This window comes from Oratosquilla oratoria, unplaced genomic scaffold (genome assembly GCF_046742065.1).
Source record: "Oratosquilla oratoria isolate Oo_2021 unplaced genomic scaffold, ASM4674206v1 SCAFFOLD45, whole genome shotgun sequence".
NCBI lineage: Eukaryota > Metazoa > Arthropoda > Malacostraca > Stomatopoda > Squillidae > Oratosquilla > Oratosquilla oratoria.
In genome coordinates this window covers 845,002-859,676 of record NW_027467710.1, presented here as the reverse complement: position 1 = coordinate 859,676, position 14,675 = coordinate 845,002, and the positions used below count along the sequence as shown (strand labels likewise).

The 14,675-nt window shown below is 38.2% G+C and overlaps 3 protein-coding genes across 4 annotated transcripts in view; 1 reads left to right on the top strand and 2 right to left on the bottom strand.

Moving 5' to 3' along the window:
• Window positions 1–14,675, top strand: part of LOC143023305 (C-type lectin mannose-binding isoform-like) — a 45,522-nt gene that overhangs the window by 14,192 nt on the left and 16,655 nt on the right. The window lies entirely within an intron of this gene.
• On the bottom strand, window positions 6,544–10,599 carry LOC143023139 (uncharacterized). The gene is made up of 3 exons (XM_076181652.1): window positions 7,928–10,599; window positions 7,502–7,747; window positions 6,544–6,619 (listed from the first exon to the last, which is right to left on the bottom strand). The coding sequence occupies exons 1-3, from the start codon at window positions 10,597–10,599 to the stop codon at window positions 6,544–6,546; spliced, it is 2,994 nt and encodes a 997-aa protein (XP_076037767.1).
• On the bottom strand, window positions 10,694–12,805 carry LOC143023138 (uncharacterized). Its single transcript, XM_076181651.1, has one exon. The coding sequence runs from the start codon at window positions 12,803–12,805 to the stop codon at window positions 10,694–10,696; it is 2,112 nt and encodes a 703-aa protein (XP_076037766.1).

Genomic DNA, 14,675 nt, shown 5'->3' with positions numbered 1-14,675 from the left:
CATGCCCTTGAAATGGTTGGGTCAAGGAAGGACAGTTGGTGGTATTTTGTCCGACCGCTCTTGACATTATTTTATTGACCGCTAACTTCGTAATAGAATCTGGGGGCCACTGACCTTTTGAGGTATTAAAGTTAGGATAATGTTAATATAATATGTTAGCTGATAAGGACACCTATGAAAGCCTTACTAAAAATCCCCTCAGGAACACCTCCGCAGAGTTTAATAAGAAAGCCCGAAAAATAGTAGGAGACGAATTATTGGATAATTTAAGAGTTATTAACCCTCAGTTACCTAACTTTTATGGGCTTCCTAAATTACATAAAGAAGGCACCCCTCTAAGGCCAATTATCTCCAATAGGAATTCATGCGCAAGTAAGGTATAAAAATGGCTCGCAGGGATTTTGTCACTATTTGTGGGAAGTTTCTCAAACTCTCACATTAAACACTCGGAAGATTTTGTGAGTCAAATTAAAAGACAAATCATACCTACAAATAGCAAACTACTAAGTCTTGATATAGTTTCCTTATTCACTAATGTCAACACGGAAGATATCAAGTTTTTTGGAAACCAAACTGCACCCATATCAATACAAACTCCCACTTTCAGTATCGAAGATAATTAGCCTGACCCGTTTATGCATCAATACCAATGTTTTTACTTTCAATAATTCTTATTTTAGACAAAGATATGGTTGCAGTATGGGTTCTAACCTTTCACCCGTGTTAGCTAACCTATACATGGAGTATTTTGAAAGTACTTTATTACCTAAGATTAAACCACCTGACATGTTTTGGTTTAGGTATGTTGATGATATTTTTACACTATGGAATGATATGTGGGGTTCTTTTGATGAATTCTTTGTTAAATTAAATAAATTAGCTAAGAATAATAATTTTAAGGTCTAATGGGAAGGAGAAGGTAGGATCCCATTCCTGGACATTTCGGTCATAAGAGACCCGGACCAATTGTCCTTTACTGTGTATAGGAAGCCTACCCACACAGGAAATGACCTACACTTTTTTAGCCACCATCCAGATAATATTAAATCTAGTGTTGCATCGGGCCTATATCTCAGAGCCCTTAGGATTTGTAGTCCACAATTCTTGCAAATAGAATTTGACATCATCAATAAACAACTCTCTAACGTAGGTTATCCGGAATGTTTTTTAAAGAAAGCCCTACATAAAGCCAAATCCAATTTTTATAAACCAAATAACTCCAGGGAGAAGTTTAAATGGGGTAACAATAACATCATTGTACCATTTAATGAATCTATCAACTCGGTCTCCAAACTTCTACCTAATAACCAAATCAAATTTATTTACAATTATCCAAACAGCATTTTTAGAAAGGTAGTAAATGTACACCGGAGGGATGATGTCTACTGGGGCCAAACTGGCAGGGATTTGTCCACGAGATTAAAGGAACATAAAAACTCCATAAAATATGGACAAGTTAACTCCGCTGTGTTCCTTCATACCAGCCAAAAAGACCATAGATTAGATTGGGATAATGCATCAATTATTTTTAAATCACACTGTAGCTATCGAAGGAAAATTGTAGAATCTTCTCTAATAAAACATTATCCTAACTTTAATACCTCAAAAGGTCAGTGGCCCCCAGATTCTATTACGAAGTTAGCAGTCAATAGAATAATGTCGAGCGGTCGGACAAAATACCACCAACTGTCCTTCCTTGACCCAACCATTTCAAGGGCATGTAACCTGAGTCCCCCCACTTTCCCCATCCCCTTTTATGTACCCCTCACTACCTCATATATACTTGTACCTTAACTTCTTGTAAGCATTCTGCTGAAGAGGACTACAGATAGTAGCCGAAATATACAGTTTCCCTGTACAGACGCTCCTCAACTTACGTTTTAGTTACGTTCCGAACGGCCGAACGTAAGTTGAAAATGAACGTAAGTTGTTACTGTACTATACATCCGTAAATTCTATTACCGTATCTTACAAAACACCCCTAAATCATTAATTATACACATGACATTGTAAAATAATAAGATTAATTTCAAATAAATTAAATTCAAGCAACATAAATTGAGATGGTGGAGGAGGAGGAGGAGGATGAGGCAAGGCACTTTCAGTCTGTCGTTTGTGCAATGTAAACAATGGATGCAGCGTCATGTGTAAGTATCGTTTGAACTACGGAGAGTGCGCTAAACTAAAAAATTCACATTATTTTTTTTTCTTTTTTTACAGTCAGTTCAAATGTAAAACGAATGAACGTAAGTAGAGGAGCGTCTGTACTTCCGTTATTATTTCTCCAATAGTGGGTTTATAGTGAACATTAACAAATGTGTTATAACATACCCATTTCCAATATATGTATATATATATATATATATATATATATATATATATATATATATATATATATATACATATACACACATGTATATATTGTATATTTCAGGCACATTCTCACTAATACACAGTGTTAAACATGACAGCATTTTGACACTGGTTAATTTTCTTACTGAGATTTACAATTTTTCTCACAGTAGATTGTATTTCAGGGGGGTGGGCAAATACAAGCCTTCCATAGTCTTCCATATTTAATTGATATTTTGACTTCAAGGCTTCCTCTTCATAACAGTATACAAGAATTAAGTCACAGTCTTACACAGCTACATAATACACAATTGTGAATTTTGTACAGACAACATGGATTTAAATATAGGTCGCCTGGGAATGCCGAAAGGATTGTGTCAACCTGCATGGGCGGACACTTCGCTCAGGAGGGGGAGGGGGAGTGGAAGGGGGAGGGAGAGGGGGAGAGTCAGGGGTGGATGGTTCCAATTTCACGGTAGTTGCCCATTGGGATCCTTTGGAACAACTCATGGTTGCCCGCAGACGAAACCTGGGTGTCCCGGATGCGCAGGCGACTGAATTGTCTACCTTACCAAGTTCTGTGTGATACCCTATATTCCCCCCCTCCCCCCCTTTTTTTATATATATATCTGCATTTGTTGCTCACAACTTACATGGATTGGCTTTGTGATATGGTAAGAGTCATGAGAAAGTATATTTCTTAGTACAAATAAGATTGCTTTGTGATAGAAGCCCTTGCAGTATGTATTGAATGTGCCTACCTGTATTTTTTTTTTTCTGGTCTTAAAGATTAATTTTTGTTAATTGATTATATGAAAATTTAATTAAATAATCTTTAGAGTATGAGTCATTCCAGTATATGGTATATTGAAAAGCTTGTGTATTATCTTTTATTTAGTAATTTTTCATTGATACTCAACTGAAAACTACAATAATGTGGTAATGAGAGAAAAGTACTTTTAATATTTAGAATGCTTTGTAGTTTAACCTTTAGTTTTCATGTCATATCATTCATTAGATTATGTTTCCAATTATGTGATAGTTTAAAAAAAGGTCTTAGATTGAAGTAGGTAAAAGTAAGTGGGGATGTACAAGGTGACTGAGCATAGAAAATTGCCCCCAAAACTATAACAGGTTTCGATGTTGGATGTAAGTTTTGGCTGTATTCCTTTTTTCTTTTCTTTTTTTCAAAAATGATGACAATGATAGGTATTGACAAGTTTGTGCATTTATTGGACAGCAGTTGATTTTACAGATTTAAAGGCTTAAAAAAATACCTTTAAGTCTTCCAACTGCACTACAGCATAGGTACACACTTTAAGCCTGACTTTCTTTAAGTGGCCTGCTACAATTGAGTGGGTGGGGATTGGGGGGTAAGGGAATATGTATGTGGAATAAATTGACGTAGCCTGAAGGGATTTCTCCCCATCTTCTCCTTTTCTGCATGAGGGGACGGAAAGGGGGGTCGCCAATTTAATGAAGCAGCCTTGCTGTGGATGTGCTGTGTCTTGCGACAGTGCCTCTGACGCAGGGCAGTGGACAGGATGCAGGGTGGAGCCAAGATAAGAGGCAGGGAAGAGGGTAGAGGGGAGTGGAGTATGTAGGGGATGGAATAGGGGGGGGAGTGGTTTTATGCCTTTTTCTTTTGGCTACCTCCCTTATAATGGGGGAAGGGGCCTTTGATATATGTATGTATGTATGCTACAACTGAATCTCCATTAGCATTCTTTGCATCCATATCTATTAGCCAACATCCACCCACCCTCACCATAACTGCTCATCATTGTTGAAGTACCAATTCCTCAGAGGGCATCACTAATCCTTATAGCTTGCTGGCTGAGCGAGCGGGTTGGAGTGTCGTTACTTGGGGCGAAGGTTAAGGGGATGGCGGTTCAAACCCTGCCACCAGCGAAGGTGAACGAAGGGCATGGTTCATTAAATTCCACACAAAGTCCTCTGTAAGGGGCACCGTCCTAGCCTCCTGGTAGGGGGGAGTTAAACCACATCATCATCATCATGAATGCAAACTTCATTTTCTTTCACAAATACAAAACAAAATATGTTTCTGTTACATATTAATGAAGGGAAATTTGCGTATAATGGAGTTTGAAAAGCAAAGGATTTGTTTCTTCTTAACCACTTAATTTGGTATGATGATGCCTACATACGTAGGCATCATCACGAGGTGCAACTGGGTACGTGTACACCAGGGGCCGTATACACAAAACTTTTTTGTTAGCCTTAACAATCTCTGCTAGCTAACAGAAAACCACTAAAAGTTATACACCAATGCTTAACTAACAAATGTTAGCTAGCGAACAGTTTTTTGTCAAGTCCCGCTAAACAGTGCTGAAGTTAGCAGCTTATGAACATGTAAATGGACGTATTATTAAAAATTGTACACGTAAAACAGTGTTATTAAAGCTGTTGTTCAGAATTTATTAATAGAGTATCATGATAGCACATAGATATCGTATGTATGGTTTTTTAGGAGTACTTATTAACCAACGACAGATATTTTTGGACGAAGGCGCATTGTACAGGCAGCCGCGCCACATTCAAATCTTCCGACAGACGACTCAACAATTATTTCAGAGGATATAGACATGACAGAAGAATCACAGAAAAAGAAAAGGAAGCCAAACTGGTCACAAGAGGAAACACTCCTCTTGGTCAACGTGATTATGGAGAAAAAATAATTATAAATGGGCGATTCAAGCCAAGTTTAAACCACAAGGACAAGAGGGAGACATGGCAAAGCATGTTGATGCTGTGGTATCGTTTTCTGTTTACATATAAATGTTCATCGACACTTGGAGCCACAATTCTAATGTTCTTCCATGAACTCCGCTTGTTTTACTTGCACTTCTTGGCGAGTCAATGGGAATTTTACAAATTGAGTTACAATATCTGGTTCTGATAGTGCATCAATTGTTTGAGTAATGACACGGCTGATTGTTGCTTGCGAGGTCCCAAAGTCGTCACTGCTGCATTTTACCTGTGGCTAAATATCATAGGGTAATTGCCACCTTCGTCTCAGGACTCAGTGGTCGATTCCTTTCTGTTCGGGATTGGAGTTTGTCCCTCACTAAATCAGCCATTGTTATTATACCAGCACGGTTCATTCTGAAGCGTTTGATGAATTCGTTGTCATTGTACTCGTTATATATGTCCCGTCGCTGTCGATAAACTCGCTGTCGTCTTTGTAGTTGTCGTTGCTCCGCCATCTTCTCTACTAACAGGAATTTGTTAAGAGCTTAATAGTCCTCCACAGCACTTTTACCTTAACAGTACTTTTAAGGCCCTAACAAGTTTTCTGTATCCACTGTTAGTGCTTAACAGCTAAATGTTAGCCTTAACAGGAATTTGTTACCCTTAACAGCTATTTGTTAGTGCTAGCAAGTTTTGTGTATACGGCCCCAGGATGCCGGCAGCGTTGGCGTCTTGATAATAGATTTTTTGTAGTTGTACACGAGTTGCCCCCAGATTCTATGAGCTGGTTTGATCATGTTTTCTGTGTTTATTATTACCCGGAGTAAAAGAGAACAAGTAATACAGCAGTGACTTTATATTTCATAATGTAAGCACTGTGATGCATCGTATATATATATATATATATAGCAGTTTATGCTGCGTGCAAGAATTTAACTCGTACTGAAGTGTTAATCACATGGGAAACAATCGTATCAACATCCATGTCAAAATAACTCAGCTCATACAATCAGTGACTTTAAAGCAGCATCTCCCAATTAGTCCAACAAATCTCAGATTGATTGAACTAGTCAGCTGTTTTTTATCTTGCTGTTAGTTTCACCAGTCTTGTTTTAGTATAGTTCTTGGTATAGGACAGCTTGTAGGTGCCATATTTGTAAGTTGTTACAGATAGACTTTTGCAAAGAAATCACAAAACATGCATGATACACTATTTTTGCAGAAACCACCGGGAAATTGAAAAAACATATACTGAGCGTTTTCGTCTATTAAGATATTTTCATCTATCAAGACATTTTCAAAGGTACCTTTGAAAATGTCTTAATAGACGAAAACGTTTGGTATCTGTTTTTTCAATTTCCCTGTTAGACTTATGTATGAGACATGTCTGTTAAACCATTGCAATTTTGTGCAACTGTAGCTTATTTTACTCAAAGGAGATTCACTACAATTTCTGATTGAGCATGGATTACATGAATATCACTGTTTCTCTATATCCATGTGTGATGTGTGAGTATAGATGAGCTTTAACAGCATGTATGTGATTTGCGACTTACTAAGGACGAAAAATAGGAGTAAGAAAAAGATACACAGATTATTTGTAGAAAAATGGGTCAGTAAGGTGAATAATTTTTTTTCTTGATTTATCCCTAGTAAACAAATTTATAGCTCATTTGTTGATTTATTGCAGATAATGTTTGCACACCTCCAACTTTGTTCCTTATGCTTTTCATGTCATAATGCTAGCAATCGGATCCGAGATATTTTTAAGAATTAGAACATATATACATACATATATATATATATATATATATATATATATATATATATATATATATATATATATATATATATATATATATATATGTACAGTAGCGGCCAAAATATAAAGGTAAGTGAAAGCATATGTATTCAAATGCATATATTAAAATTAATACCCTACACAAGAACTTTATATTTTGTATACAATTAGATATATGTTAATGTTAGAAAACTCACAATGTCTGCCGGCCTTACGAGAAAAGTCGAGCGGGTTCAAATCAAAAAGGTATGGCGTCGATTCTGTTTATTTGCTTACAAAAACAAGATATTTCAAAGATGGTAAATAATTACCTTCTTTCCTTGGATCCAAATAAATGTACAAACATAATCATATCAAAAATATATAGCAGACCATTATAATGATAATGGTAGTATTAATCAAATCTAACCAATTCAAAACAAGTAAATATAGAAATGGCGGGAAGCAGACGACAGACCACCTAGCAAGGCGACTTAGTGATGGTCGTATCTTTAACATACTCCCCACCATAGGAGCATTCAATCTCCTATTAAACTAGACAATCACAATCAAATCAAGTAACAATAAGAATGAGTCCTATACATAGAGTCCTTGATAAAATATAAGGCTGACTCAATTCTCAAACTCAGGTCTTACAAATCAAGCAGAACACGGGGCTTAACTACCCGTCCACTCCGAGTGGTTTTCACCTTTTCAAGACTTTCCACATCCTCATCCCTTGCAACATCCTTCTCATCGGGCATAGAACACTCTAAGGGGTTTGCAATATCTTCTTTAACACTGTTCGTTTCAAAACAACTTTCCAGATCATGCAATTTCTGGACAGGCCTACAAAAAATTCCCTTGGCAGTTTTGACATTGACGCACCTAACTATACCGTCCCTACCAGGGAGTAAGTCAATAATCACACCTAAAGGCCAACTCATTCTAGGTACATTATCTTCTCTTAACAACACAACAGAACCCTTCTTCAAGTTACAATTGGGTTTGGATCCCTTCACTGTGGGAGGTAAATTTCTCAAATAGTCATCACTCCACATTTTCCAGAATCTGTCGAGTTGCCTTTCTCGAACATGTTCTCTTTCATTTAAGTCTTTATGGCTAACAACACCCAAATGCTCATCAGAAATATGAGGTTGAAATCCAGCTACTCGACCAATCAGAAAATGTGAGGGTGTCAAAGGGTTCTTTGCATCATAATCATCACTTACATATGTCAGAGGTCTTGAATTGATACAAGCCTCTACTTCAAACAAGGTTGTTTCAAGCTCACATTTAGTCAAGCATCTAGTGCCAAGACATTTCTTCAATGCAGATTTAACTGACCTCACAAGTCGTTCCCACCAGCCTCCCCACCATGGGGATCTGGGAGCAATGAACTTCCACTCGGGACTCAAGACACTAAAGTATTGCTGAAGAGCTTTGGCAACACTTTTAAAGGTCTTGGCATTATCTGAATACACCACTGATGGAAGTCCACGCCTGGCAGAAAATCTGCGTAGTGCTAAAAGACAATCAGGCACTGAAAGTGAGTCTGTTAACTCTAAATGAACAGATCTTGTAACAGCACAAGTGAACAACAAAAAATACAATTTCTGATATAGTTGATCAACTGCAAACAAGGGACCCGCGTAGTCCAATCCAGTTATTGCAAAGGGGAAGGTAGATTTAATCCTCAATTCTGGCAAAGGAGGGGGTGACTGACTACATGGTCTAGAATCAAATCTCTTGCAAGCAACACATTCTCTACAAACTCTTTTGGCCACTTGTCTTAATCCAATTATCCAGTAAGAATTTCTAATGGTGGACATGAGGGTGTGAACACCAGCATGTTTCAAAAGGTTATGCTGAAACTGTACTATAAGTTTGGCCACATGACAATTAGGAATTATAATGGGGTGCTTGCTGTCATAACTTAAGTCAGAATACTGAAGTCTACCTTTGACTCTCAGCAATCCATTAGAATCTAGAAAGGGGTCATATCTTATCAGGGAAGAAATTCTAGGAATGGGTTTCCCTTGAGACAAAGCATTTCTTTCATTCTCATAACTTTCTTTCTGAACACAGACTAAAATATTGTCCTTTGCTTTGATCAACTCCTCATAAGTGAGAGGGCCAGAATGTTTTGTGCCATCAGGTTTGCAATTATTAATGAACCTCTTAACCCAAGCAACAATATTCATAACTTTGCTAAATTCACTATATCTACTAAAGTCAAATACAGATGTGGCTTTCTCATTAACAGTCAAGGCTGTTTCCTCTCCCTTACTCTCTTTACAGGTGTGAGCCAAAATGTGTGTCTCATCATCAATATTAGCTCCAGCATGGAAACATGAGGAACTAGATAACCAATTGGGACCCCCGAGCCACATGTTATTTGAAATTAGTTGATCAGCCAAAAGACCTCGGGTCATCAAATCAGCGGGGTTGCCTTTACCAGGGCAATGGAACCAATTGCTTGGAGATGTTAATGTTTGAATTTCATTTACTCCGTTAGCAACAAACATCTTCCACCTATTAGGATTACCTTTTATCCAAGACAGAGCAACTTTAGAATCTGTCCAGCAAACTAATCTTACACAATTATTCAAACGTAGGGCAGATTTTACAAAATGACTGAGATGAGCACTCAACAAGGCTCCAAGAAGTTCCAGCCTGGGTAACGTAACCCGTTTGATGGGAGCAACCTTTGTCCTAGCCATAACAAATGATACATGAAACTCCTTATCTGATTTAGGTATACGTAGATATACACAACTACCATAACCTTTTTCAGAAGCATCACTGAAAGCATGTACCTCCAATCCTACTAATGAACTTAAAGATGAATCTGGGTAATAACATCTATGGATTTCAAATGTCTTAATACTTTGAATACCATCAATCCACAGCTGACATTTCAGCTGCAAGTCATGTGATAGGATTTCATCCCATCCAAGTCCTAGACGCCAAATTTCCTGAAACAGTATTTTAGCATACATGGTGTAAGGACTTATTAAACCAAGTGGGTCAAACAGTCGAGCAATCAAACTCAATAAGTTCCTCTTTGTGAAATTCAAATCAAAGTTACAATCCAAATTAAGTCCCTTGAATGAAAACACATCCTTAGAGGCTTTCCAATGCATTCCCAATAACTTTGTAGTCTCACCAACTTCAAAAAACTGGTTAAGTTGATGAGTTAAACTCTTACTGTTAGAATTCCACTTGGACAAAGTCATGCCAGCATCTGATAATATACTCTGAGCTTCAAGAAACATTGTATTGGCTTCTTCAACAGTATCTGCTCCTGAGAGCCAATCATCCACATACAAGTTTTCCTGAAGCTCTTGCACTGTCACTGAAACAGGATATGAATTCAAATGATGTCTAATAGTGGCATTCAGTAAAAATGGACTACTGGTGTTACCAAAGGGTACCGTTACAAACCTCATTACACGTAAGGATTGTCCACACTGCCACAAAAACCTATGAACATCCTGATCTGAGCGCTGAACTCTGATCTGCAAAAAAGCTTTGGTTATGTCAGCAGTCAAGCCAATTTTCCATCTTCGGAATCTTAGTAATATTTCAACTAGATCTGGGATTAGTGAAGGCCCAGATTCCAAACAGTCATTCAAAGAAACACCATTAGATCCCACTGCTGAAGCATCAAACACAGGCCTAATTTTTGATGAAACACATTCCTTAATTACAGGTCTATGAGGCAGATAGTAAATGGGATAGGGGCCTTCCATTTCAGATTGAGGTACTTCTTCTATGATATTACTGTCCTCATAACTCTTGAGAACTTTATCATATTCAATTCTTAAACTAGGGTTCCTTTCAAACTTAAGAGTTAAGCGTAGCTAACCTCTTCCTTGCTCCAGTCTCATTTTTAAGCAGACTCAATTTAGAAACATCACTTTTCCAAGGAAGAGCAACCTCATACCTGCCATCAACAAACTTAACTGAATCCTCAAATTTATCTAACACTGGGTCTTTGGGAGGCTTATCCCTCCCAGCACATATTCCAATACTTTCAAGGCTCCAAAATTCATGGAGCTCAGATTCATTAACAGGTTTAGCAGTACTTATACATAACATCTGGTGAAATACATTTTCTTCTTGGGTTTTCATACAAGAACCAGACAATATCCAACCAAACAAAGACTCAAAGGCTACTAAATCTTCACATCTTATAAAGTTCTCTGGGGAAACAAAACGCCAGTAATTATCCACACCAATCAGTATATCCAAAGTGAGGTCACGACCACTTCCATAGTCATCAGCTAACTGTAGATGTGAAAGGGACCGTAAAACATCAGAGGGAATCCTTTGACGGCTTAAGGGTGGGCAAATGGTCTCAACTTCGACCGCTAATATTGAGTGAGGATGACCCTGAGTGTCAATCACTTTCACATCATATACATTCCGTTCTTTTCTATTTTGTGATTTCTTATTCCCAAAGGTTGAGTATGAAGTGTACTTAGATGTAACCCACTTAGGTTTGATTCTTCTAACAATATCATGACTCACATAAGTAGTGTCTGCCCCTAAATCAAACATAACAATAGCATCAACAGATTTCCCATCATTAGTTAGAGTCTTGATCTTAGCAGTTTGCAAAACAGTGGACCTTTTAACTCTCTGGTCATGAGAGATGCCAACATGCTCAACAGTACCACTACCAGTATTGACTGCATTATTAACTTGTTCACTGGGGGTGTGGGCGACACCCTGTCTACTTGGTGAATTATTAGTGACACAAATTGTTTTGCCTGTTCTGCAAAACAACACATTGTGATAACCGGAGCACTGCGCACACTTCACTTTTCCTCTACAGTCCTTGGACATATGTCCTCTGACGAGGCACTTAAAACAAAGTCCTAAGGATTTCACTTTCTCTTCACGTCTAAGGATATCCAATCTCAATATCTGATTGCACTTTTCAGACTTGTGTCTTTTGTGACAAAAAACACACTGTTGTGATCCTTCTTCAGCTGACGTCTGCAAGGCTGAAGCCGAACTAACTTTTCTTCTTTCGATATCTTGTGGTGCGTTGCTCTTCTCCATGGACAAATCCTTAAAAATTTCCGATCGTTCACGACGCTGGATCTCTGTTTGCAGAAACTTCATCAGCCATTCTACATCGCCTTCACGTCCAGCACTTTCCCTCGACCATTCCAGACGAATGTCCTGTGGTAGGCGAGCTACAATGATAGGAGTCGACACCATGCCATACTGGTTGCCGCTGAATCCAAGGGTTTCCAAACTTCTTATATGCCGCAACAATTGGTCTCGTAACTTCCATAGGGAGTCACACTGATTAGCTCCTTTAGCTCTAGACATCAAAGAAGCATTCATTAAGCCCGACACATGGGCGAATACGATTCTTTCAGTGCTGCCAAATCTTTCTTTGAGTAGATCACATGCTATCTTATAATTTGCAGCGGTAAGCGCCAAACCTTGAATGACAGAAAGTGCCTCTCCTCGAAGGAGGGACTGCAAGTATGAGAACTTGCTTATAACAGGCAAGTCACTCTGGTCAACCAGAGCTTCAAAGCGGTCCCAGAAGGGTTGCCACTCTATAGCTTCGCCAGCATATTTAGGGAGCTCTGGTCTATCCTTAGAAGAAACGGAGATAGAATCACTTACAACATTGGCAGTCATATCCTTCAGGTGCTTGGCAGCCTTTGCTCTAATTTTCCTGGCAGATCTTTGAAACTTGTCAGTTTCATCCATATCTGACTCTACTTCGTCAGAGTTCAATTCCAACTCCACTGCCGTCTGGTGCTTCTCAAGATCTGCAAGCCTGCGGTCAAATATACAAATAGCAGCTTCTAATAATTCGAGGCTGGTAGCGTCATCACTCATTAAACCTTCTAATTCGTTGACGCTTCGTGTCACCCAGCCTTTGGCTGACGCTCTCTTTTTCTTTGCTTCTTGTAAATTGGCAGACATCGTGTCTAAGCTTAAAACGGGTTAACCTTATTCTTAAAGGGCTTAGATAGGGTTTCCCGGGTCTGGGCACCAAATTGTTAATGTTAGAAAACTCACAATGTCTGCCGGCCTTACGAGAAAAGTCGAGCGGGTTCAAATCAAAAAGGTATGGCGTCGATTCTGTTTATTTGCTTACAAAAACAAGATATTTCAAAGATGGTAAATAATTACCTTCTTTCCTTGGATCCAAATAAATGTACAAACATAATCATATCAAAAATATATAGCAGACCATTATAATGATAATGGTAGTATTAATCAAATCTAACCAATTCAAAACAAGTAAATATAGAAATGGCGGGAAGCAGACGACAGACCACCTAGCAAGGCGACTTAGTGATGGTCGTATCTTTAACAATATACATTATATCTATATTTCTTGGAAATGTGAAGATTATGCAACTGATACAAAGGAAGTTAGTAATTAATAAAGAAAAGAGTGTGTAATTTTTTTGCGGTCATAAGTTAAGGGTATCTTAGAAAGAAGGACTTTCTATGCTTTACAAGACTGTCAAATCAGAACCGCAACATAGAATTAGCGTTTAAAATATTGGAACCTCAAACTTGTAAACATGGCTGCTGATAAACGACGTCCGGTGTCTTCTCAAGATAAACAGAGGATTGTTGATCTTCACAAAGATGGACATTAAAATGGAGTCATAGCAGAGAGGATAGGAAGGTCTGTGATTGTGGTGCAACGCATTGTAACTCAATATAAATCAACAGGATCAATAATTTCACCACCTAAAACTGGTAGACCACGCAAAACCTCAGTTAAGCAGGACCGTCTTATGGTAAGGTTGTCACGGAAGGATAGATTCAAGAGCGCTGCAGAGATATCCCGTGAGTTAAATGCATCTTATGACTGCGATGTGTCACGTAAAACAGTGTCTCGGAGATTAGTAAGTGCTGGTTTGAATGCCCGAGTCCCTGCATCCAAACCATTGATATCCAAGAAGAACCAAAAAGCCCGCCTGAAGTTTTGTATTGAATATGTTGTCTTGACGGAAGATCAGTGGTCAAGCGTTTACTTCAGTGATGCATCTAAGTTTAATTTACTTGGTTCAGATGGCAGGAATTATGTTCGACGAACGACTGGCGAAAGATTGTCCGTTAAATGTGTGAAGAAAACTGTGAAACACGGCTGAGGAAGTGTGAGGGTGTGGGGGATCATCTCTGCTGCTGGTACTGGCCCTCTTGTTTGCTTGCATGGGAAGATCAACGGAGAGGTGTATAAACAGATTCTTCGACAGCATGTCCTTCCATATTTGAGATCTTCAAGGGTTCAATGTCCCATATTAATGGAAGATAATGCTCCTTGCCACACTTGCAAGAAGGTCAAATCATTCTTTACTGAAGAAGAACTTTATGCGATGAGCTGGCCTGTTCAAAGCCCGGATTTAAATCCAATAGAGAATGTTTGGAAAATAATTGGTGAACGGGCACAGCGAAAAAATCCAAAAAATCAAGATGAACTCTGGAAGTTCTTGGAATTTGAATGGAGCACTGTTACTCCATAATTTTGTAGGAAATTTATCAATTCATGTACCAACAGGTGTCAGGAGGTGATTAACAATAAAGGATTGTTCGCCAAATATTAATGTTATTGCTATTTATCTTTTAAAATAAGATGAATTTCATTATTTTCTAAGCTACCCTTAACTTTTGACCGCAAGAAGTTACACACTTTTTTTTTTTTTTTTTATTAATTACTAACTTTCTTTGTATGAGTTGCATAAGCTTCAATTTTTTAAGTAATATAGATATATTGTATATCTAATTGTATACAAAATATAAAGCTCTTGTGTGGGGTATTAATTTCAATATATGC